The 22,322-nt window shown below is 42.8% G+C and overlaps 1 protein-coding gene across 3 annotated transcripts in view; it reads left to right on the top strand.

Moving 5' to 3' along the window:
- LOC110537230 (roundabout homolog 1) overlaps positions 1-22,322 on the top strand; it is a 232,647-nt gene that overhangs the window by 28,510 nt on the left and 181,815 nt on the right. For all 3 annotated transcript variants that reach the window (XM_036937241.1, XM_036937240.1, XM_036937242.1), the window contains exon 2: positions 4,566-4,693. In XM_036937241.1, the coding sequence (XP_036793136.1) occupies positions 4,591-4,693 (103 nt within the window). In that variant the 5' untranslated portion in view covers positions 4,566-4,590. The remainder of the gene's footprint in view (positions 1-4,565; positions 4,694-22,322) is intronic.

Below are 22,322 nucleotides of genomic sequence, written 5' to 3'. Positions count from 1 at the left end.
TATGCTGTAGGATTAAGATTTCCCTTCAGTGGAACTTAGGGGCCTAGCACGAACCATGAAAAACAGCCCCAGACCATTATTCCTCCTCCACCAAACTTTACACTTGTCACTATGCATTGGGGCAGGTAGGGTTATACTGGCATCCGCCTAACCCAGATTAATCTGTTGGACAGCCAGATAGTGAAGCGTGATTCATTACCCCAGAGAACACGTTTCCACTGCTCCAGTCCAATGGCGGCGAACCTTACACCACTCCAGCCGAGGCTTGGCATTTACATGATGATCTGATGCTTGTGTGCGGCTGCTCAACCAAGGAGACCCATTCCATGAAGCTCCCGATGAACAGTTATTGTGCTGACGTTGCTACCAGAGGCAGTTTGGAACCGAGGGCAGACAATTTTTACGTGCTACGCGCTTCAGCACTAGGTTGTCCCGTTCTGTGAGCTTGTGTGGCCTACCAGTTCACAGCTGAAAAGTTACTGCTCCTAGACATTTACACTTCACAATAAAAGCACTTACAGTTGACTGGGTAGCTCTAGCAGGTCAGAAAGTTGACGAACTGACTTGTTGGACGATGCCACGATGCCACGTTCAAATTCACTGAGCTCTTCAGTAAGGCCATTCTACTGCCAATGTTTGTCTATGGAGATTGCATGCATGTGTGCTCGGTTTTATACACCTGCCATCAACTGGTGTGGTGGAAATAACCAAATCCTCTAATTTGAAGTGGTGTCCACATACTTTTGCATATATAGTGTATATGTATTATTTTATGTCAATATGTAAATGTTGTCATTGTTTTGGTGTCAAACTGGTTGCAGTGTGAAATAAGTCAATAGTTGGAAGAGTTGCAGAGTAATTTGAAATAATGCCATTATTGATTAGATGCTTTGTTCATAATCTGCAGGGGAAGACAATCGGGAAACTCTTTCTTAAAACTTTCAGCAAAAATTGTTCCCCAAAGATTGGAAAGCTGCCGCGGTCATACCCCTCTTCAAAGGAGGAAACACTCTAGATCCAAACTGCTACAGACCTATATCTATCCTACCCTGCCTTTCTAAGGTCTTCGAAAGCCAAGTCAACAAGCAGATCACCGACCATTTCGAATCCCACCGTATCTTCTCCGCTATGCAATCTGGTTTCTGAGATGGTCATGGGTGCACCTCAGCCCTGCTCAAGGTCCTAAACGATATCATAACCGCCATCGATAAAATAAAATACTGTGCAGCTGTATTAATCGACCTGGCCAAAGATTTCGACTCTGTCAATCACCACATTCTTATCGGCAGACTCAACAGCCTTGGTTTCTCAAATGACTCTACTCAGCAAATTGGATGCAGTCTATCACAGTGCCATCCGTTTTGTCACCAAAGCCCCATTTACTACCCACCACTGCGACCTGTATGCTCTCGTTGGCTGGCCTTCGCTTCATATTCGTCGCCAAACCCACTGGCTCCAGGTCATCTATAAGTCTTTGCTAGGTATAGCCCCGCCTTATCTCAGCTCACTGGTCACCATAGCAGCACCCACCCATAGCACGTGCTCCAGCAGGTATATTTCACTGGTCACCCCCAAATCCAATTCCTCCTTTGGCCGCCTTTCCTTCCAGTTCTCTGCCGCCAATGACTGGAACGAATTGCGAAAATCTCTGAAGCTGGAGACTCATATCTCCCTCACTTTAAGCACCAGCTGTCAGAGCAGTTTACAGATCATTGCACCTGTACATAGCCCATCTGTAAACAGCCCATCCAACTACCTCATCCCCATACTGTTCTTTTTTTGTGCCCAGTATCTCTACTTGCACATTCATCTTCGGCACATCTATCACTCCAGTGCTTAAATTGCTCAATTGTAATTATTTCGCCACTATTGGCCTATTTATTGCCTTACCTCGCTTATCTTAACTCATTTGCACACACATAGACGTACATAGACTTTTTTTTCTATTGTGTTATTGACTGTATGCTTGTTTATTCCATGTGTAACTCTGTGTCGTTGTCTGTGTCGCACTGCTTTGCTTTATCTTGGCCAGGTCACAGTTGTAAACTAGCCTACCTGGTTAAATAAAGGTGAAATGTGTATATATATATATATATATATTTTTTTTTTTATTTATTTATTTATTTATTAATTAGACTATGTGGTTCAAGATAAAATAGCCTATATACTAAAAACTCATGGACATTATGGAAACATATGTAATACATTAATACTATATATGAATACATTTGTTTTAAATTATTGAAGTATAAATTACCAAAGTTACGATAGACTGCCATAGATTTTCTGTTAATTCCCAAAATTACTGAAGATTCCGTTATTTTTTGTAAATTACCATGTAGCTTTGCATCCCTAATCAAATGCACTGGCTTATCAGTGTGTGGGGATACAGTAGAAGCTACAGTGCCTTGCGAAAGTATTCGGCCCCCTTGAACTTTGCAACCTTTTGCCACATTTCAGGCTTCAAACATAAAGATATAAAACTGTATTTTTTTGTGAAGAATCAACAACAAGTGGGACACAATCATGAAGTGGAACGACATTTATTGGATATTTCAAACTTTTTTAACAAATCAAAAACTGAAAAATTGGGCGTGCAAAATTATTCAGCCCCTTTACTTTCAGTGCAGCAAACTCTCTCCAGAAGTTCAGTGAGGATCTCTGAATGATCCAATGTTGACCTAAATGACTAATGATGATAAATACAATCCACCTGTGTGTAATCAAGTCTCCGTATAAATGCACCTGCACTGTGATAGTGAAAGATTTCCCAAGCTTTAAACATCCCAAGGAGCACTGTGCAAGCGATAATATTGAAATGGAAGGAGTATCAGACCACTGCAAATCTACCAAGACCTGGCCGTCCCTCTAAACTTTCAGCTCATACAAGCAGAAGACTGATCAGAGATGTAGCCAAGAGGCCCATGATCACTCTGGATGAACTGCAGAGATCTACAGCTGAGGTGGGAGACTCTGTCCATAGGACAACAATCAGTCGTATATTGCACAAATCTGGCCTTTATGGAAGAGTGGCAAGAAGAAAGCCATTTCTTAAAGATATCCATAAAAAGTGTTGTTTAAAGTTTGCCACAAGCAACCTGGGAGACACACCAAACATGTGGAAGAAGGTGCTCTGGTCAGATGAAACCAAAATTGAACTTTTTGGCAACAATGCAAAACGTTATGTTTGGCGTAAAAGCAACACAGCTGAACACACCATCCCCACTGTCAAACATGGTGGTGGCAGCATCATGGTTTGGGCCTGCTTTTCTTCAGCAGGGACAGGGAAGATGGTTAAAATTGATGGGAAGATGGATGGAGCCAAATACAGGACCATTCTGGAAGAAAACCTGATGGAGTCTGCAAAAGACCTGAGACTGGGACTGAGATTTGTCTTCCAACAAGACAATGATCCAAAACATAAAGCAAAATCTACAATGGAATGGTTCAAAAATAAACATATCCAGGTGTTAGAATGGCCAAGTCAAAGTCCAGACCTGAATCCAATCGAGAATCTGTGGAAAGAACTGAAAACTGCTGTTCACAAATGCTCTCCATCCAACCTCACTGAGCTCGAGCTGTTTTGCAAGGAGGAATGGGAAAAAATGTCAGTCTCTCAATGTGCAAAACTGATAGAGACATACCCCAAGCGACTTACAGCTGTAATCGCAGCAAAAGGTGGCGCTACAAAGTATTAACTTAAGGGGGCTGAATAATTTTTCACGCCCAATTTTTCAGTTTTTGATTTGTTAAAAAAGTTTGAAATATCCAATAAATGTCAGTCCACTTCATGATTGTGTCCCACTTGTTGTTGATTCTTCACAAAAAAAATACAGTTTTATATCTTTATGTTTGAAGCCTGAAATGTGGCAAAAGTTTGCAAAGTTCAAGGGGGCCGAATACTTTCGCAAGGCACTGTATGTTGAGCCCATATTAATCTGGTCTTCAGTCAGAGTGTGTGTAGTTTGGATCAAAGAGCAGTGCAGACCTAGTCAGAATGCAACTGTAGCGTTTATTGGTTAGGCTTCAGAGCAAAGCCCATCTGTCTGCCTTTCCCATCCTCTGTAGTGGCTCTTCGCTTGTTCTTTCCATGTGGTGGGGCCTTAGGAAAATGAAGTCATAGAAAACACACACATATCAGCAGGTTTTTACCAGTGATGTGTTTTATAATTTTCAAAGTAGCTTCAAAGGCTCTAGAAAGTGAAAATGTAATTCAGTTCAACACTTTCCTTTTTAAAGACTTAATTGGGTGATATCTGATGAAAGAATACCCTTTTATCTGTTCTCCGATATCATCAAAGCAGATTATACCGTGTAGCTTACTCATTGTCTTTCCATAGTAACAGTTATTTTATTCAGTGGATGATTGTATTACTGGCAATTACTGATTTGACTTTTGCTTAGAGTAATGGTCGATACATGTGTCTCTCTCACACTCACTCTTTCTTTGTTTCTTTCTTTCATTCTCTCTTCTCTCTCTTTCTCTTCTCTCTCTCGCTCACCTGTATCTATCTACAGTAAATCAGTATTTGCTGTTTGATCCCTGCCTCTGTGTCTCTGTGTAGGATCACAAAAGGGGATGCTGGACCAATGAGAACCATGCGCGTCATGTGGTCAGTTGTCACGGCTCTCCTTGTCGCCATGCTCTTCGGTATCATCCAATCAGAACTGCAGGAAGGAGCCCTCATTCCAGGTAAGATTCCACAACACAACATTCCTCATCGATCTACTGTTTGCCATTGGTAATATAATTTACCTTACCTTGTGCAGATAGAGACTAGCACCTGTTTTTGTACAAGTGCTTGTGTATGATTGCTTATCTTGGCAGTCTTGTTATCAGTCAAGGGTCTTTCATAGCTGTAATCCTAGAGTACTGAGTCTGTCTACTTGGTATTGGGTTGAGAGTGTGAGATCTCCTTGGTCATTGTTTGACCAATGAGATGCTTCATCACTGTAGGTTTCATCTGTCTCAGTGTGGTAGAGGAGTGGAGATGATCATCACTGATAGCGCTCTAATTACATATACTGTTAGGCCTCAGGTAATTACTCTATCCATCAGAGAACCAGGGAGAAGAGGTAGAAATGTTTTATCTGGTCCGCATGTGGTCCAGTGGTTTGGAATAAAGAATAAGTATATAGATATATATATGTTCTATCTATTTTCCACTGTGATGTGTTTAATTATCTCTTCCTCTGCCAGGGGATCAATCCATGCTGCTTGCTGGTAGATGGGCTAACAACAGGGATCTATGACTCAAATCTTGCAGGGCTGTGTTTGTTTGTGTGTGTGTGTGTGTGTGTGTGTGTGTGTGTGTGTGTGTGTGTGTGTGTGTGTGTGTGTGTGTGTGTGTGTGTGTGTGTGTGTGTGTGTGTGTGTGTGTGTGTGTGACGGCTGAATTTGCCTCTACTTCGCACCCTTAATTAGTTAGCAAGCTCTGTCAATGACAATTAAATACTATGGTTAACAATCTTAGACAATGTTGAAGTGACTATATGCATCACTTCATCTACACTACCGTTCAAAAGTTTGGGGTCACTTAGAAATGTCTTGTTTTTGAAAGAAAAGCACATTTTCTGTCCATTAAAATAACATTAAATTGATCAGAAATACAGTGTAGACATTGTTAATGTTGTAAATGACTATTGTAGCTGGAAACGGCAGATTTCTTTAATGGAATATCTCCATAGGCGTACAGAGGCCCATTATCAGCAACCATCACTTCTGTGTTCAAATGGCACGTTGTGTTAGCTAATCCAAGTTCATCATTTTAAAAGGTTAGTTGATCATTAGAAAACCCTTTTGCAATTATGTTAGCACAGCTGAAAACTGTTGTGCTGATTAAACAAGCAATACAACTGGCCTTCTTTAGACCAGTTGAGTATTTGGAGCATCAGCATTTGTCGGTTCGATTACAGGCTCAAAATGGCCAGAAACGAAGACTTTCTTCTGAAACTCGTCAGTCTATTCTTGTTCTGAGAAATGAAGGCTATTCCATACAAGAAATTGCCAAGAAACTGAAGATCTGGTACAACGCTGCGTACTACTTCCTTCACAGAACAGAGCAAACTGGCTCTTAGCAGAATAGAATGAGGAGTGGGAGGCCCCGGTGAACAACTGAGCAAGAGGACAAGTACATTTGAGTGTCTAGTTTGAGAAACAGGCGCCTCACAAATCCTCAACTGGCAGCTTCATTAAATAGTACCCACAAAACACCTCAACTTCAACAGTGAAGAGGCGACTCCGGGATGCTGGTCTTCTAGGTGGACAGAAAATGGGCAGAAAATGTGCTTTTCATTCAAAAACAAGGACATTTCTAACTGACCCCAAACTTTTGAACGGAAGTGTATATGTATTGGTTGGATAACAAAGCAATTGAAGGGTCCACCAGGGAGTGTCTAAAAGCCTAGCAGGCTGTCTTGAAGATGTTTGAAAGTTGAGAGGCTAATGCAGAAGACAGTGTTCATTAATGATGGAGAGCTATTCAGCCTCTCTATGATGAGCTGAGCCTGTTGAGCTGGGGGAAACGGAAGGGAAAGTGGATGTGGTTCCCCAGAGCAGGGATAAGAGGTCAGAGCAGAGAGACCACAGTTCACCCATAGTGGCCATGACAGTCTGCCTGTCACTGATGGAGAGAGACATCACTCAGCATCCACAGTGACCACTGACCATTGATACTGGGTGTGTTCACAATTAACCACCCTGGGGAATAGAGGGGTAAGTCACCTGACTGGCATTTTGGTAAGTTGTCCTGGATACACACAAATAAACACATGCACACTCTTTACATAAGGGGCCAAAAGATTGGAACCACATTTGCCATAAGAGGCCAAGTACATTTTATATGAGCTGACCCTCTGCTGAATGATCCCCATGCTAGAGCATTATAAGCGAAAATGTCAAGAGCACTAATTGGTCTCTCAGGGACAGACGAATGTTCCTTATTGCCATTGGCACTGGGTCATTGTCCATGCCGTCCTACCACTGGAAACGGCTAATGTCCACTGCATCGTGGGCATCCAGGAAAAAGCCATTGAAAATCAAAATGGGTTTGACATTTATAAAGCATCTGCTTGTAGACTGTATTTTTCCTGCTTTCCAGAGGAGTCTGTGCTGATTTATATGTGCGTCTCTTGGCTGGTGTCCTGGTAATTGTGTGGATGGAATATTTCCTTGTGTTCTCCTTCACAGAGACAGCAGTGTGAGGGGGAGGGCTGGAGTTACAGGGGTGGTCTGCCATCCTAATGGAAATTGTAGAAAAATAAAGGCTCCTAAGGTAGTCTCTAGATGCAGATGTCGAGGGTATTTCAATTGTTCTGGCCTACGTTTTAGAAAATAGTACAGTAGTAATTGAGTCTTGGTGTAGCCTACCTGAATACTAATTGACTGCACTGTTTGGTAAGAGAAACCTCCTAGGTTTGTTCTGATTATGTGAAGTTGGAACAGAGGGTATTTGTTCCTGACTGTAATACATGGTGGGTAGTGTAACTTTCCTGACTGTGTGTTGTAATGATGTTACACCGCTGGGGGGCTGGTAGCGAGAAGTCCAATAAGGAAGTGTAATCAAAGACCAGCTTGTAAGCATTGACATGTTAAATTAGTTGTGCCAGCAGCCTGCTGTTGATGGAAGTTTGTAACCAAGGGGTCACCCATGGTCCTCTCAAACAATATGGCTGCAGGATGGTAAGAGAATCTATAAGTCATAACCTGGGGGGGGGGGGGGGGGTTGAGATTGATAATGGAGCAGACGATGAATTTCTGTTGTTCCCTGTAGGGTCGTTCCATGTAATTTCAGCAAGCCATGACACCCATGATCTGAAATTGTTTCTGTAGTTAGAAACAGATAAGAGTAGCATTCCTGTAACATTATTTTATTGAAGTATAATTTGATCTCTGAGAAATGAAGCTAATTAATGGTGCCTGAGGAGATGGCTGCCGTTTTACGGGCTCCTAACCAATTGTGTTATTTTGTGTGTTTCTTCACGTTATTTTTAACTTCTTTGTACATAATGTTTCTGCCACTGTATCTTATGACCAAAAATAACTTCTGGATATCAGAACAGCGATTACTCACCTTGAACTGGACAAAGATTTTTTCTTTTAACGAGACGGACCCTAAGGATTTACTCCAGATACCCAAAAGGCCCAAATCCCTGTCATTCGTGTGAAGAGAAGACGCAGATACAGGGGACGCAGGTCCGGGTGCCTTGTGAGAATTTGTCGGTGAGTGGGTAATCTGCCTCTACCATCCGTCCTATTGGCCAACGTGCATTCATTGGCGAATGAACTGGATGAGCTCCGTTCAAGACTGTCCTACCAACGGGACATTAAAACAGTAGAGTCGTGGTTGAATGACGACATGGAAACTATACAGTGGCTGTTTTTTTCATGCACCGGCAAGACAGAACCGCTCATGATAACCTGTAGACCACACTATTTACCAAGAGTTTTCATCTATATTTTTTGTAGCTTTCTACATAACACCACAAACCGATGCTGGCACTAAGACCGCACTCAACAATGAGCAAACAAGGCAATGCTCATCCAGAGGCGACACTCCTAGAGGCCGGGGACTTTATTGCAGGGAAACTTGAATCCGTTTTACCTCATTTTTAGCAGCATGTTACATGTGCAACAATAGGAGAAAAAAATCTGACCATAATTCTATCCCCCTGATTCCTGCTTACAAGCAAAAACTAAAGCAGGAAGTACCAGTGACTCGCGTAACAAGGAAGTGGTCAGATGATGCAAATGCTAAGCTACAGGACTGTTTTGCTAGCACAGACTGGAATATGTTCCGGGATTCTTTCGATGGCATTGATGAGTACACCAACCACATCAGTCACTGGTTTTACCAATAAGTGCATTGAGGATGTCGTCCCCACAGTGACTGTACGTACATACCCCAACCAGAAACCATTGATTACAGGCGTACTACACAGGCTTCGACACTCGTCGGATGTGGCAGGGCTTGCAAACTATTACAGTCTACAAAGGGAAGCACAGCCGAGAGCTACCCAGTGACACGAGGATATCAGACGAGCTAAATAACTTCTATGCTCCATTTGAGGCAAGTAACACTGAAACATGCATGAGAGCATCAGCTGTTCCGGACAACGGTGTGATCACCCTCTCTTCAGCCGATGTAAGTAAGGCCTTTAAACAGGTCAACATTCACTAGGCCGCCGGACCAGACGGAATACCAGGACTTGAACAGTCATGGCCAAAAGTTTTGAGAATGACACAAATATTAATTTTCACAAAGTCTGCTGCCTCAGTTTGTATGATGGCAATGTGCATATACTCCAGAATGTTATGAAGAGTGATCAGATGAATTGCAATTAATTGCAAAGTCCCTCTTTTCCATGCAAATGAACTGAATCCCCAAAAAACATTTCCACTGCATTTCAGCCCTGCCACAAAAGGAACAGCTGACATCATGTCAGTGATTCTCTCATTAACACAGGTGTGAGTGTTTACGAGGACAAGGCTGGAGATCACTCTGTCAAGCTGAGGAGGGTGGTGCTTGGAATCATTGTTCTTCCTCTGTCAAGCAGGGTTACCTGCAAGGAAACATTGCTTTGCACAAAAAGGGCTTCACAGGCAAGGATATTGCTGCCAGTAAGATTGCACCTAAATCAACCATTTATCGGATCATCAAGAACTTCAAGGAGAGCGGTTTAATTGTTGTGAAGAAGGCTTCAGGGCGCCCAAGAAAGTCCAGCAAGCGCCAGGATCGTCTCCTAAAGTTGATTCAGCTGCGGGATCGGGGCACCACCAGTACAGAGCTTGCTCAGGAATGGCAGCAGGCAGGTGTGAGTGCATCTGCACGCATAGTGAGGCAAAGACTTTTGGAGGATGGCCTGGTGTCAAGAAGGGCAGCAAAGAAGCCACTTCTCTCCAGGAAAAACATCAAAGAGACTGATATTCTGAAAAGGGTACAGGGATTGGACTGCTGAGGACTGGGGTAAAGTCATTTTCTCTGATGAATCCCCTTTCTGATTGTTTAGGACATTTGGAAAAAGCTTGTCCGGAGAAGACAAGGTGAGCGCTATCATCAGTCCTGTGTTATGCCAACAGTAAAGCATCCTGAGACCATTCATGTCTCAGGTTCACTTGCAATTTTTCCTAAGAACACAGCCATGAATAAAGAATGGTACCAACACATCCTCCGAGAGCAACTTCTCCCAACCATCCAGGAACATTCTTTGGTGACAAAGAGTGCCTTTTCCAGCATGATGGAGCACCTTACCATAAGGCAAAAGTGATAACTAAGTGGCTCGGGGTACAACACATCGATATTTTGGGTCCATGGCCAGGAAACTCCCCAGACTGTAATCCCATTGAGAACTTGTGGTCAATCCTCAAGAGGCGGGTGGACTAACAAAAATCTACAAATTCTGACAAACTCCAAGCATTGATTATGCAAGAATGGGCTGCCATCAGTCAGGATGTGGCCCAGAAGTTAATTGACAGCATGCCAGGGCGGATTGCAGAGGTCTTGAAAAAGGACAGTCAACACTGCAAATATTGACTTTTTGCATAAACTTCATGTAAGTGTCAATAAAAGCCTTTGACACTTATGAAATGGTTGTAATTATACTTCAATATTCCATAGCAACATCTGACAAAAATATCTAAAGACACTGAAGCAGCAAACTTTGTGGAATTTAATATTTGTGTCATTCTCAAAACTTTTGGCCACGACTGTACACTGAGAATGCCAGCAACTGGTAAGTGTCTTAACTGACATTTTCAACCTCTCCCTGTCTGAGTCTGTAATACCTGCATGTTTCAAGCAGACCATTGTCCCTGTGCCCAAGAACACTAAGGTGACCTCCCTAAATGACTACCGACCCGTAGCACTCACGTCTGTAGCCATGAAATGCTTTGAAAGGCTGGTCAAGGATCACCTACTGTATGTGAGAATGCTGTTCACTGACTACAGCTCAGCGTTCAACACCATAGCGATCTCAAAGCTCATCACTAAGCTAAGGACCCTGGGACTACACACCTCCCTCTACTACTGGATCCTGGACATTCTGATGGGCCACCCCCAGGTGGTAAGGGTAGGTAACAAAACATCAGCCCCGCTGATCCTCAACATGGGGGTCCCTCAGGGGTGCGTACGTATTCGCCTCGTGTACTCCAACACCATCATTAACTTTGCCGACAACACAACGATGGTGGGCCTGATCACCGACAACGATGAGACAGCCTATAGGGAGGAAGTCAGAGACCTGGAAGTGTGGTGCCAGGGCAACAACCTCTCATTAAAAGTGATCAAGACAAAGGAGATGATTATAGACTACAGGAAAAGGAGGGCCAAGCACGCCCCCTATTTCAACGACGGGGCTGTAGTGGAGCAGGTTGAGAGCTTCAAGTTCCTTGGTGTCCACATCACCAACAAACTATGTTGGTCCAAACACACCAACACAGCTGTGAAGAGTGCACAACAATGCCTATTCCCCCTCAGGAGACTGAAAATATTTGGCATGGGTCCTCAGATCCTCAAAACGTTCTACACCACTGCACCACTGAGAGCATCACCGGCTGGTATGGCAGCTGCTCGACCTCCGACTGCACGGCGCTACAGAGGGTAGTGCGTACAGTCCAGTACATCACTGTTGCCAAGCTTCCTGCAATCTAGGATCTCTATACCAGGTTATGTCAGAGGAAGGCCCTAAAATTTGCCAAGGACTCCAGCAACCCTAGTCATAGTCTGTTCTCTCTGCTACCGCACGGCAAGCGGTACTCGCGTGCCAAGTCTAGGTCCAAAAGTCTTCTGAACAGCTTCTACCCCCAAGCCATAAGACTGCTGAAAAGCTGATCAAATGGCTACCCAGTCTATTTTCATTGACCCCCACCGTAACGCTGCTACTTGCTGTTTATTATCTATGCATTGTCAATTTACCCCTACCTCCATGTACTAATTACCTCAATTACCTTGACTAATCTGTGCCCCCGCACATTGACTCTGTATTTTATTTTGATTTGAATTGATTGCGCCCACATTTGCCATTTTAAATTCTAAGATTCATATACTATTCAGTAAATGTAGTACCTAACATCTGATTTGGTCCCCAATTTTTTTTTACATTAAGTAAGACATGAGGATTCCAAAGAATGGGTCAAAAGCCACCCACAGACCCCCCACGCCAATCCCAACAGAACATTGAGTATGCAATATCAGTTCTCTATGCAAATCCAGACTCAACATCGAGAATACAATATAATACAAGTATACCTCTGTTTCAAATGCTAACGTTTCGGCATTTATTGCACAAGTCCTATGCACATCAGTGGTACCTATATCAGCATTTTAGATTTGTGCCACAAATGCACAAAATATTGCCAGGTGAACAAAACTGAAGTATGGGTTGCTGTCATACTTTGGCCATAGACTGCTTACAGGGTAAGGAAAGCAATATGTATTTTGGGTGAACGGTCCCTTTAATTTTGAGGGGAGGGAGTCTTAAAAAAAATCACCTAATAGCAGGTACAGCACCATCTAGTGGTCAGAACCCGGTAATGTCAGGATGTAGGATGGGACATAAACCTAACAACTACAATTACTAATTTCTCTGAACAGGGTGGAAAAAAACATCACCAAAATTACTGAGAATGCACTACATAGGAAAGAAACATGTACTCCAAAATACAGCTCCCTACTACTTGTCAAACATGGAGAACTGATACTGTATACTCATTGTTCTGTTGGGATTGGCTTGGGGTGTGGGAGGTCTGTGGGTGGCATTTACCATTTCTTTGGAATCCTCATGTTTTACTCACTGTTAGAATTCTTTGGGGTCCAAATTGGATGTTATGTACTATAGTTATTGCATATTATATGAAATGTATCATTTTAAATGGCCAATTTGGGTGTAATCAATTAAGAGATCAAATTATATTTCAACAAAATAACGTTGCAGGAATGCTAATCTTAGTTTTTTAAACTACAGAAACGATTTCATAACAATCTTTGATGGTGGGTCTCAAAATCCTCTTTTTTGTGCTTTTTTTTTAACCTTTTATTTAACTAGGCGAGTTAGTTAAGAACAAATTCTTATTTACAATGACTGCTTACCCCCGCCAAACCTGTACCAAATGTGTGCCACCCTATGGCACTCCCAATCACGGCCGGATGTGATACAGCCTGGATTTGATCCAGGGACTGCACTGAAATGCAGTGCCTTAGACCGCTGCGCCACTCGGGAGGGAGCCCAATATGGAGTGACCCTGTAATTAATGGACAATGAAGTTTTAATTCTATGCACATGTGGCCGATGTGAAATGGCTAGCTAGTTAGCGGTGATGTGCGCTAATAGTGTTTCAGACGGTGACGTCAGTCGCTGAGACCTAGAAGTAGTTGTTCCCCTTAATCAGCAAGGGCCACGGCTTTTGTAGCGCGATGGGTAACGATGCTTCATGAGTGACTGTGGTTGATGTGTGCAGAGGGTCCCTGGTTTGAGCCCAGGTTGGGGTGAGGAGAGGGACGGAAGCTATACTGTTACACACACACACACACACTGTTTCTGTCTCTCTTTTCTTTCTCAGTCTTTGATAAGCACATACATCACATTCCTTTAAAAGTTTATTGAATATACAGTACACCCACTGATCTAAAAATCGGGATTGTTATTTTACAGGAGATGCATGAGTTTCTTCATCTCTTGTTAGTAATAAGGAATTAACTTGCTCCTTGCATGTCTCAATCTATTCCAGATAGCTACATATGAATTATATTAGTGATAATCCTTTGTTTGTTAATCACATGGATTAAACAGTGATTATTTTCCATTGTGAGCCTTTTCCCATCTCACAATATCAGTTCTCACTGGCACTTGGTAATCTAGACACCATTTTTGTTTCTGCCTCAAGGTGAGATTGTTTCTAGATAACCTTGAATGCCATGGACATGTAGTTGTATGTAGCACTGAAGGATCGCAGGATGAGATTCCAAGTATCAGCTCTCACAAGAAGAATAGAAACTAGAATTAATGAACCTGTAATATACAATAGTTTCCTTCCTAGCTGCAATCCTTAGGAAGTCACATGGCTTTGACGTGATTTGGTTGCTAGATGCAGCCTTCCAATAGAATGTGACAGTAAAAGATGCCCTTACCTGACAGAACTGACTCTGAACAGAGGCGCAGAGCTGCATTGATCACACGCTGGTCACACTCTGATTTTATATGTTAGCTTCTAATACTTATTAAAGAAGACACTCAGTCCTTTGCAGATGGAGGAATATTTCCCTCTGCCGAGCGTGGGAGAGGACGAGAAGAACTGGTGACAATGTGTGTGGTTAGCTAATTAGCAACGCTCGTTAGTCTATTTAGAGAGCCATGACGAGAGGAAGACAGCACTAACCTCAGAGGAGAACAACCTTCACCACAACACCTACTGTTACCGAACCAGCTGAGATGCACCACAACACTGCACTGACAGCAATACACAATGAGAGAGAGAGAGAGAGAGAGAGAGAGAGAGAGAGAGAGAGAGAGGAGGGCCATCATTAACTATTTCACTGCTAATATGGTTTAGCTACAGTACTGTGCTGCTATTATATCATACAGATGTAGGATCTTTATTTGAGCCAGTTTGCTACAGCAGGAAAACAATCCTGCAGCAACAGGAAATATAATATAATAATTATGTGGATTATAATTGATGGCCATTTTTTTGTACTGTACAGTACAGTACTGTAGCTAAACCAACAAGTCTGACATTTTAATGTGGAAATTACACATTTAGAAGCCCTTTAAACCTTGAAAACACTAGAAGTTTGCATTTTCTACTGTGCAGCAAAATTCTCAACAACAGAAGAGTGATCAAATTAAAGCATGAAACACACTGAGAATCTCACTGCTGATAGACTGCTGATAGGTATTTATCAGAGTGGGAGGCCGTTCCTTCTCTTGCTAGAACAAAATCGATATATTCTGCGCGCCGACCCAGCAGCGACGAACCTACTGATTCTACTTGTACTTGCTCGTCAGTGACCAACAATTTGACTTTGGGCCAATCAGAGAGCACGATCCCCCACGTGGGGAGCGAAACAAAATAAGAGGAAAAAAGAGTGCATTTACTCCGTACATCGACGGATGAGCCAGTCACACTTCATATGCAATGTAGGCTATGGGATGGTAGCTAGCTAAGTGCACAGAAGCAATGCAATGCACACAACACTAAATACTTCCTCTAAACTAGCTAACCACTGTAGCTAGTATTGGCAAAATTAAATCCCAATGGATTAGTTCGTTTCAATGAAACAGCTGCCTGTGTTAGCTGCCGAGTTAGTGTAGTGTCCTTAGCTAGCTAGCTAGCTAACTTTAGCATATTCTCTGGTTAGCACAACATAGCCAGCTAGTTAGCTAAGGACACTGCACTATGTTGTGCTAACCAGCAAATATGCTAAAGTTAGCTAGCTAAACATTTCAGTATGGGCTGGCACAGGCAGAATGGAATTATTGCTAGGTAGTTATCTAGCTGTGGCCATCTGGCTAGTATCAACAAGGGCTTTCTATAAAATAGCAACATTAGCGTAGATAGCTTGGAATCTAGACCATAAGCAATATGCATGGATATGCATTGCCAAACAGTGCTACTGCCACCTTCTGATTTGGAGTATTTTAACAAGGCTGAGTGGCTGACGACTTCCAAGTTCTTTGCTGTGTGAACACAAATGAGATTGACTGCCAACACTCTGTTCAGAGGTGCTAAGCACTGTTGACAGGCAAACATTTGACAATCCTATCGACGTGTCTGAGCTTTTAGATCCTACATCTGTAGAAGAAGTGTCGTTGAGATAAAATCCCAGCTGTTCTCTATTCTCTCTCTATTGTTGTGGAGAGGCTCTTCAGCCACGAGTAGAGCTGTCTGTCTGACTTTACTACGTGAGTTTAAGTAAGTGTACTCAGTAGTCACCTGTTTTTTGGAGAGGGGGATCCAATGTACTCTATCACATTGTTCAATTAAATTTCACCCATGAGGCCCAACTTCACTTCCACAACGACAGTTCATGGGAGTTCAGTTAGAAAAATTTAGCTTATCCATAGTTAGAAAAGAATAGCTAATTTATGCTTGGACTGTGCCAAATTTGGCCTGAGCTGAAAGGTTGACTTCCTGCTTTCCTATACCCCATACTGTGTTCCTCTCCTTCCCATGCCCTCTCCCACCCTTCTCTGATTTGTTGCCATGGCAATCTGTCCAAACCAAACCTACAGAGGTGGTGCCCCCCTCCTGGCTGATTGATTGATGATATTGGAATTGATTGGGTTTGGAGTGGTGGGAAAGGCTAAGTGTGTGTGTGTTTGCATGTACTTGTGTATGTGCTTGTGTATGAAAGATGCTTGAGAAGCTTCCTCAACCTTTATCATTATCACAGCACCGTCTCCATTTTGATTAAGTTTGGGCATATTTGTGTTACTGGAAAAGGACTCTGTGATGCATTAAATTAAGTTTTGACACCTGCAGACTCAGAGTCATTATTCATTCACATATATCTGCTCCTGTGGCATCTGAGCTGATGCATTATATCAATGAATGTACAGTACATCATTCTCTTTACATGCAGATGACGCCCAGACAGAATTGAAGATAATCAGAGCTATCATCCAGTATTAGGTGTGTATGATCTTTAAGTGTCTTGCGGGTGGTCTCCTGTGCAGCTGTCTGTTGTTGGAGTTGCTGTGACAGACAGGGCAGCACACAGGGAAATGTACACAGAGAGGGATCAGTCTGACAGTGAGACAGGGGTGTTTGTGTCTGTGTACCCAAGTCTCAAGGATACTGAAAGGTCCTTATCTCAATGATCCCCTCTCTCTCTCTCTCTACCTCTCACTACCTCTCTTTCTCTACCTCTCTCACTTTATCTACATCTCTCTTTCTACCCTCCAATCAGTTTTAGCTGGATTTTAGCTGTTGTGTCTGTCCCAGTCCCAACCTAATTGTCCTGCACATTCTATTCCAACCATTTTCACAGTTCCAGTCTGGGCACCAGTTACCTCCCTACACAGCCTGTCCATCTTGGGCTCTGTGCGTTTGGTGTTGTTAAATGTTTTCTGACTGTTTTAACCTCTGACAGGTCCACTCTGTGAAGTTGTCTGAGCTGTTTGGGGCTGAGGGGGAGACGGTGGAGGGGGGGGGGGGGGGGGGGGCTGCACATTGATGGGCCACATGAATCAGCCCCACACGACTCACTTTTTCAATCTCTATGGATTTGTGGGTGGGTGACGGGGGAACTTTGTGCCTTTTCAAAGGCACTGATTTAACCAGCATAGCGTGTCAGGCCATTCATCTTTCTGTAAGTGACGTGTCATTCCCCAAAACCAGCAGCCCCTGCCCTCAAACACACATCCACACACTCACACGGACAATCACACTCCCACTACCATGGGCAAATGCATGTATATGTAAATGTAGTCTAGAGACAAACACCAAAGCATAAGACCTTCAACACACATAACCCAGTACAGTAAATGTAATGTAATTCTTTACTGTGTCCGGTCCCTACCCGTGTCACTGCTGTAATTTCACCTACAATGTCTCCCATCACCACCCTCTATGTCACACACCAGTTGTCCCGTACTATCTTAGTGAGATTAGGCTGCTTTGCATTGATGTGGCATCAGTCATGGTTTCTAGCTTTGTATTGGTCCTGCAGATAGCCAGGCATCTCTGTCCCATCATCCTCTCTCTTTGAGGTGTTAAAATTATGAGAGTAAAATCAATGGCCAGCCTCTGGCCTCACACAACATATCTCCTCCACGGTGTCTGTCGGTAATGTTGTCCCAACGTATCAGCAACGCTCCTCCCTCCACTTGTTGGAGGGCTGTTTTGATAGTCTCCAGGCTCTGTCTGTCCATTGGTTTAATCCAGCCTGTCAATACAGACAGACAACACAATCAAATGTGTTTAGAGAGTTGAACACTAGTACAATAACGAAGATGATTCAGAGCTGTGATGTGTGTGGATATTTACTGTGCATTCGGAAAGTATTCTGACCCCTTGACTTTTTCCACATTTTGTTACCTTAACAAAGGTGGACAACAAAAGAATAGCCTCTCTTTCAAAACAAGAACATTTCTAAGTGAACGGTAGTGTATATATATTGGTTGGATAACAAAGCAATTAAAAGGTCCTCCGGGGAGTGTCTTGAAGATGTTTGAAAAAGAAGAAACGTCCCTTTTCAGGACCCTGTCTTTCAGAGATAATTCTTAAAAATCCAAATAACTTCACTGATCTTCATTGTAAAGAGTTTGACACTGTTTCCCATGCTTGTTCAATGAACTATAAACAATTAATGAACATGCACCTGTGGAACGGTCATTAAGACACTAACAGCTTACAGACGGTAGGCAGTTAAGGTCACAGTTATGAAAACTTAGGACACTAAAGAGACCTTTCTACTGACTGAAAAACACCAAAAGAAAAATGCCCAGGGTCCCTTCTCATCTGCGTGAACGCGCCTTTGGCATGCTGCAAGGAGGCATGAGGACTGCAGATGTGGCCAGGGCAATAAATTGCAATGTCCGTACTGTGAGACGCCTGAGACAGCACTACAGGGAGCGTTGTACCAGATCTTCAGTCTCTTGCCAATTTCTCACATGGAATAGCCTTCATTTCTCAGAACAAGAATAGACTGATGAGTTTCAGTTTTTTGTTTCTGGCCATTTTGAGCCTGTAATCGAACCCACAAATGCTGATGATCCAGATACTCAACTAGTCTAAAGAAGCCCAGTTTTATTGCTTGTTTAATCAGCACAACAGTTTTCAGCTGTGCCAACATAATTGCACAAGGGTTTTCTAATGATCAATTAGCCTTTTAAAATTATGAACTTGGATTAGCTAACACTACGTGCAATTTGAACACAGGAGTGATGGTTGCTGATAATGGGCCTCTGTACACCTATGTAGATATTCCATAAACAAATATGTTGTTTCCAGCTACAATAGTCATGTACAACATGAACAATGTCTACAATGTGTTTCTGATCAATTTGATGTTATTTTAATGGACTTTTCTTTCAAAAACAAGGACATTTCTAATTGAAACCAAACTTTTGAGTGTATATAAAAACAAAAGAACAAACAACTTATTTTTTAAATATTTTTTTTTACCCAATTTCATGGTATACATTTGTTAGTAGTTACTATCTTGTCTCATCGTTACAACTCCCGTACGGGCTCAGGAGAGACGAAGGTCGAAAGCCATGAGTCCTTCGGAACACAACCCAACCAAGCCGCACTGCTTCTTATCACAGTGTGCATCCAACCCAGAAGCCAGCCACACCAATGTGTCAGAGGAAACACCCTGCACCTGGCGACCTGTTTAGCGTGCACTGCGCCCGGGCCGCCACAGGAGTCGCTAGTGCACGATGAGACAAGGATATCCTTACCGGCCAAACCCTCCCTAACCTGGAAGACGCTAGGCCAATTGTGCATCGCCCCATGGACCTCCAGGTTGCGGCAGAGCCTGGGCTCGAACCCAGAGTCTCTGGTGGCACAGCTAGCACTCTGGGAGGCCCTAGAACAAACTTATTTACCAAAGTATTCAGATCCTTTGCTATGACACTCGAAATTGAGCTCAGGTACATCATGTGTCCTTTGATCATACTTGAGATGTTTCTACAACTTGATTGGAGTCCACCTGTGGTAAATTCAATTGATTGGACCTGATATGGAAAGGCACACACCTGTCTATTATACGGTCCTACAGTTGATAGTGCATGTCAGAGCAAAAACCAAGCCATGGGGTCAAAGGAATTGCCCGCAGAGCTGTGAGTCAGGAAAGTGTCGATGGACAGATCTGGGGAAGGGTACCAAAAAAATTTCTGCATCATTGATGGTCACCCAGAACACAGTGTCCGCCATCATTCTTTTATGGAGGAAGTTTGGAACCACCAAGACTCTTCCTAGAGCTGGCAGCCTGGCCAAATTGAGCAATTGGGAAGAAGGGCCTTGGTCAGGGAGGTGATCAAGAACCCGATGATCACTCTGACAGAGCTCCAGAGTTCCTCTGTGGAGATGGGAGAACATTACAGAAGGACAACCATCTCTGCAGCACTCCACCAATCAGGCCTTTATGGTAGAGTGGCCAGATGAAAGCCACTCTTCAGTAAAAGGCACATGACAGCCCACTTGGAGTTTGCCAAAAGGCACCTAAAGGGCTCTCAGACAATGAGAAACAAGATTCTCTGGTCTGATGAAACTAAGATTGAACTCATTGGCTTGAATGCCGAGCGTCACGTCTCGAGGGAACCTGGCACCGTCCATATGGTGAAGCATGGTAGTGGCAGCATCATGCTGTTGGGATGTTTTCAGCGGCAGGGACTGTGAGACTAGTCAGGATCGAGGGAAAGATGAACGGAGCGAAGTACAGAGAGATCCTTGATGAAAACCTGCTCCAGAGTGCTCAGGACCTCAGACTGGGGCAAAGATTCACCTTCCAACAGGCCAACGACCCTAAGCACACAGCCAAGACACATCCCACCTGACAGAGCTTAAGAGGATCTGCAGAGAAGAATGGGAGAAACTCCCCAAATACAGGTGTGCCTAGCTTGTAGCGTTATACTCAAGGCTATAATCGCTGCTGAAGGTGCTTCAACAAAGTACTGAGTATAGGGTCTGAATACTTATGTAAATGTGATATTTCAGTTTTGTATTATTAATACATTTGCAAAAACTTCTATAAACCTGTTTTTGCTTTGTTATTATGGGGTATTGTGTGTCGTTTGATGAGGGGAAAAACGATTTAATCCATTTTAGAATAAGGCTGTTACGTAACAAAATTTGGAAAAAGTCAAGGGCTCTGAACACTTTCCGAATGCACTGTATTCGTCCATAACTGTGTGCTCAATTTGCTTACTATACAGTATATTTGCAGGTACTTTCTTCTGCCTGTACTATAGGATTGTGAATGCAGTTGATTGTTGGCAGTATGGATCTTTTGACTTGGGCTGGATTTATTAAGATTGTTCTAGCAGCTAGAATCTAGTTGGTTGTGTTTTAAACCCTGCAACACTAGACTGGATAGGAGTCCACCTATTCTACAGTGATTTATCACTTTAGAATTGTATCTATGAAATTTCGGGTATCATTGCGTAAAAATAGGTTGCAAAATTCCCAGAACTTTCAATAAATTCCCTTGTTTCCAGAAATTGTAGTTGGAGGGTTCGGAATTTTCTACTTATTCCCTCTTGATTCCGTGAATCCTCTCACCGGGACTTAGGGAAAACCAGCGAATTTGTTCAAAGTTCCCGGAATGAACATAGGAGAGGAAGAGTAACTGAAGAATGAATGTAGGAGAAGAAGAAAACAGACTAAAAGGTGTCGTATCTAGGGACAGGAGTCTTTCCTGACCACGCAACCTGGTGCTTTAGCAGTAGAGTTAAAGCTAGGGCAGAGAGTTTTTCCTGGCTTATACCGTAAGTCCATACACCTCTGTTAAAGGCAATGGTAGACCCTATGGAGACATGGGGAGAGAAATGCAACAGTGCACTGAGCTAGGGTTTCCAAAACTGAAAGCTAAGAGGAATTAAGGCAGTTTTCAACTATTTGTTTTGTTACAGCCTGAATTTAAAATTGATTACATTTTTGGTCGGTGGTCTACACACAATACCCCATAATGTCAAAGTGGAATTATGTTTTTCAAAATGTTTACATATTAATTAGAAATGAAAATCTGAAATGTCTTGAGTCTATAAGTTTTCATCCCTTTTGTTATGGCAAGCCTAAATAAGTTCAGGATTAAAAATGTGCTTAGTAAGTCACATAAAAGGTTGCATGGACTCACTCTGTGTGCAATAATAGTGTTTAACATGATTTGTGAATGACTACCTCATCTCTGTACCCCACACAATTATCTGTAAGGTCCCTCAGTCAAGCAGTACATTTCAAACACAGATTCAACCACAAAGACCATGGAGGTTTTCCAGTGCTTCGTAAAGAACGGCACCTATTGGTAGATGGGTTAAAATGTTAAAAAGCAGACATTTAATATCCCTTTGAGCATGGTGTAGTTCTTAATTACACTTTGGACAGTGTATCAATACACCCAATCACTACGAAGATGGTGTCCTTCCTAACTCAGTTCCCAGAGAAGAAGGAAACCGCTCAGGGATTTCACTATGAGCCCATGTTGACTTTAAAACAGTTACAGATTTTAAAGGCTGTGATAGGAGAAAACTGAGGATGCATCAACAACATTGTAGTTACTCCACAATGCTATCCTAAATGACAGAGTGAAAAGAAGAAAGTTTGTAAAGAATAAAAATATTCCAAAACATGCCTCCTGTTTTCAACAAGGCACTAAAGTAAT

The sequence above is a fragment of the Oncorhynchus mykiss genome, chromosome 12 (assembly GCF_013265735.2).
Source record: "Oncorhynchus mykiss isolate Arlee chromosome 12, USDA_OmykA_1.1, whole genome shotgun sequence".
Lineage (NCBI taxonomy): Eukaryota > Metazoa > Chordata > Actinopteri > Salmoniformes > Salmonidae > Oncorhynchus > Oncorhynchus mykiss.
This window is presented reverse-complemented; position numbering and strand designations above follow the sequence as displayed.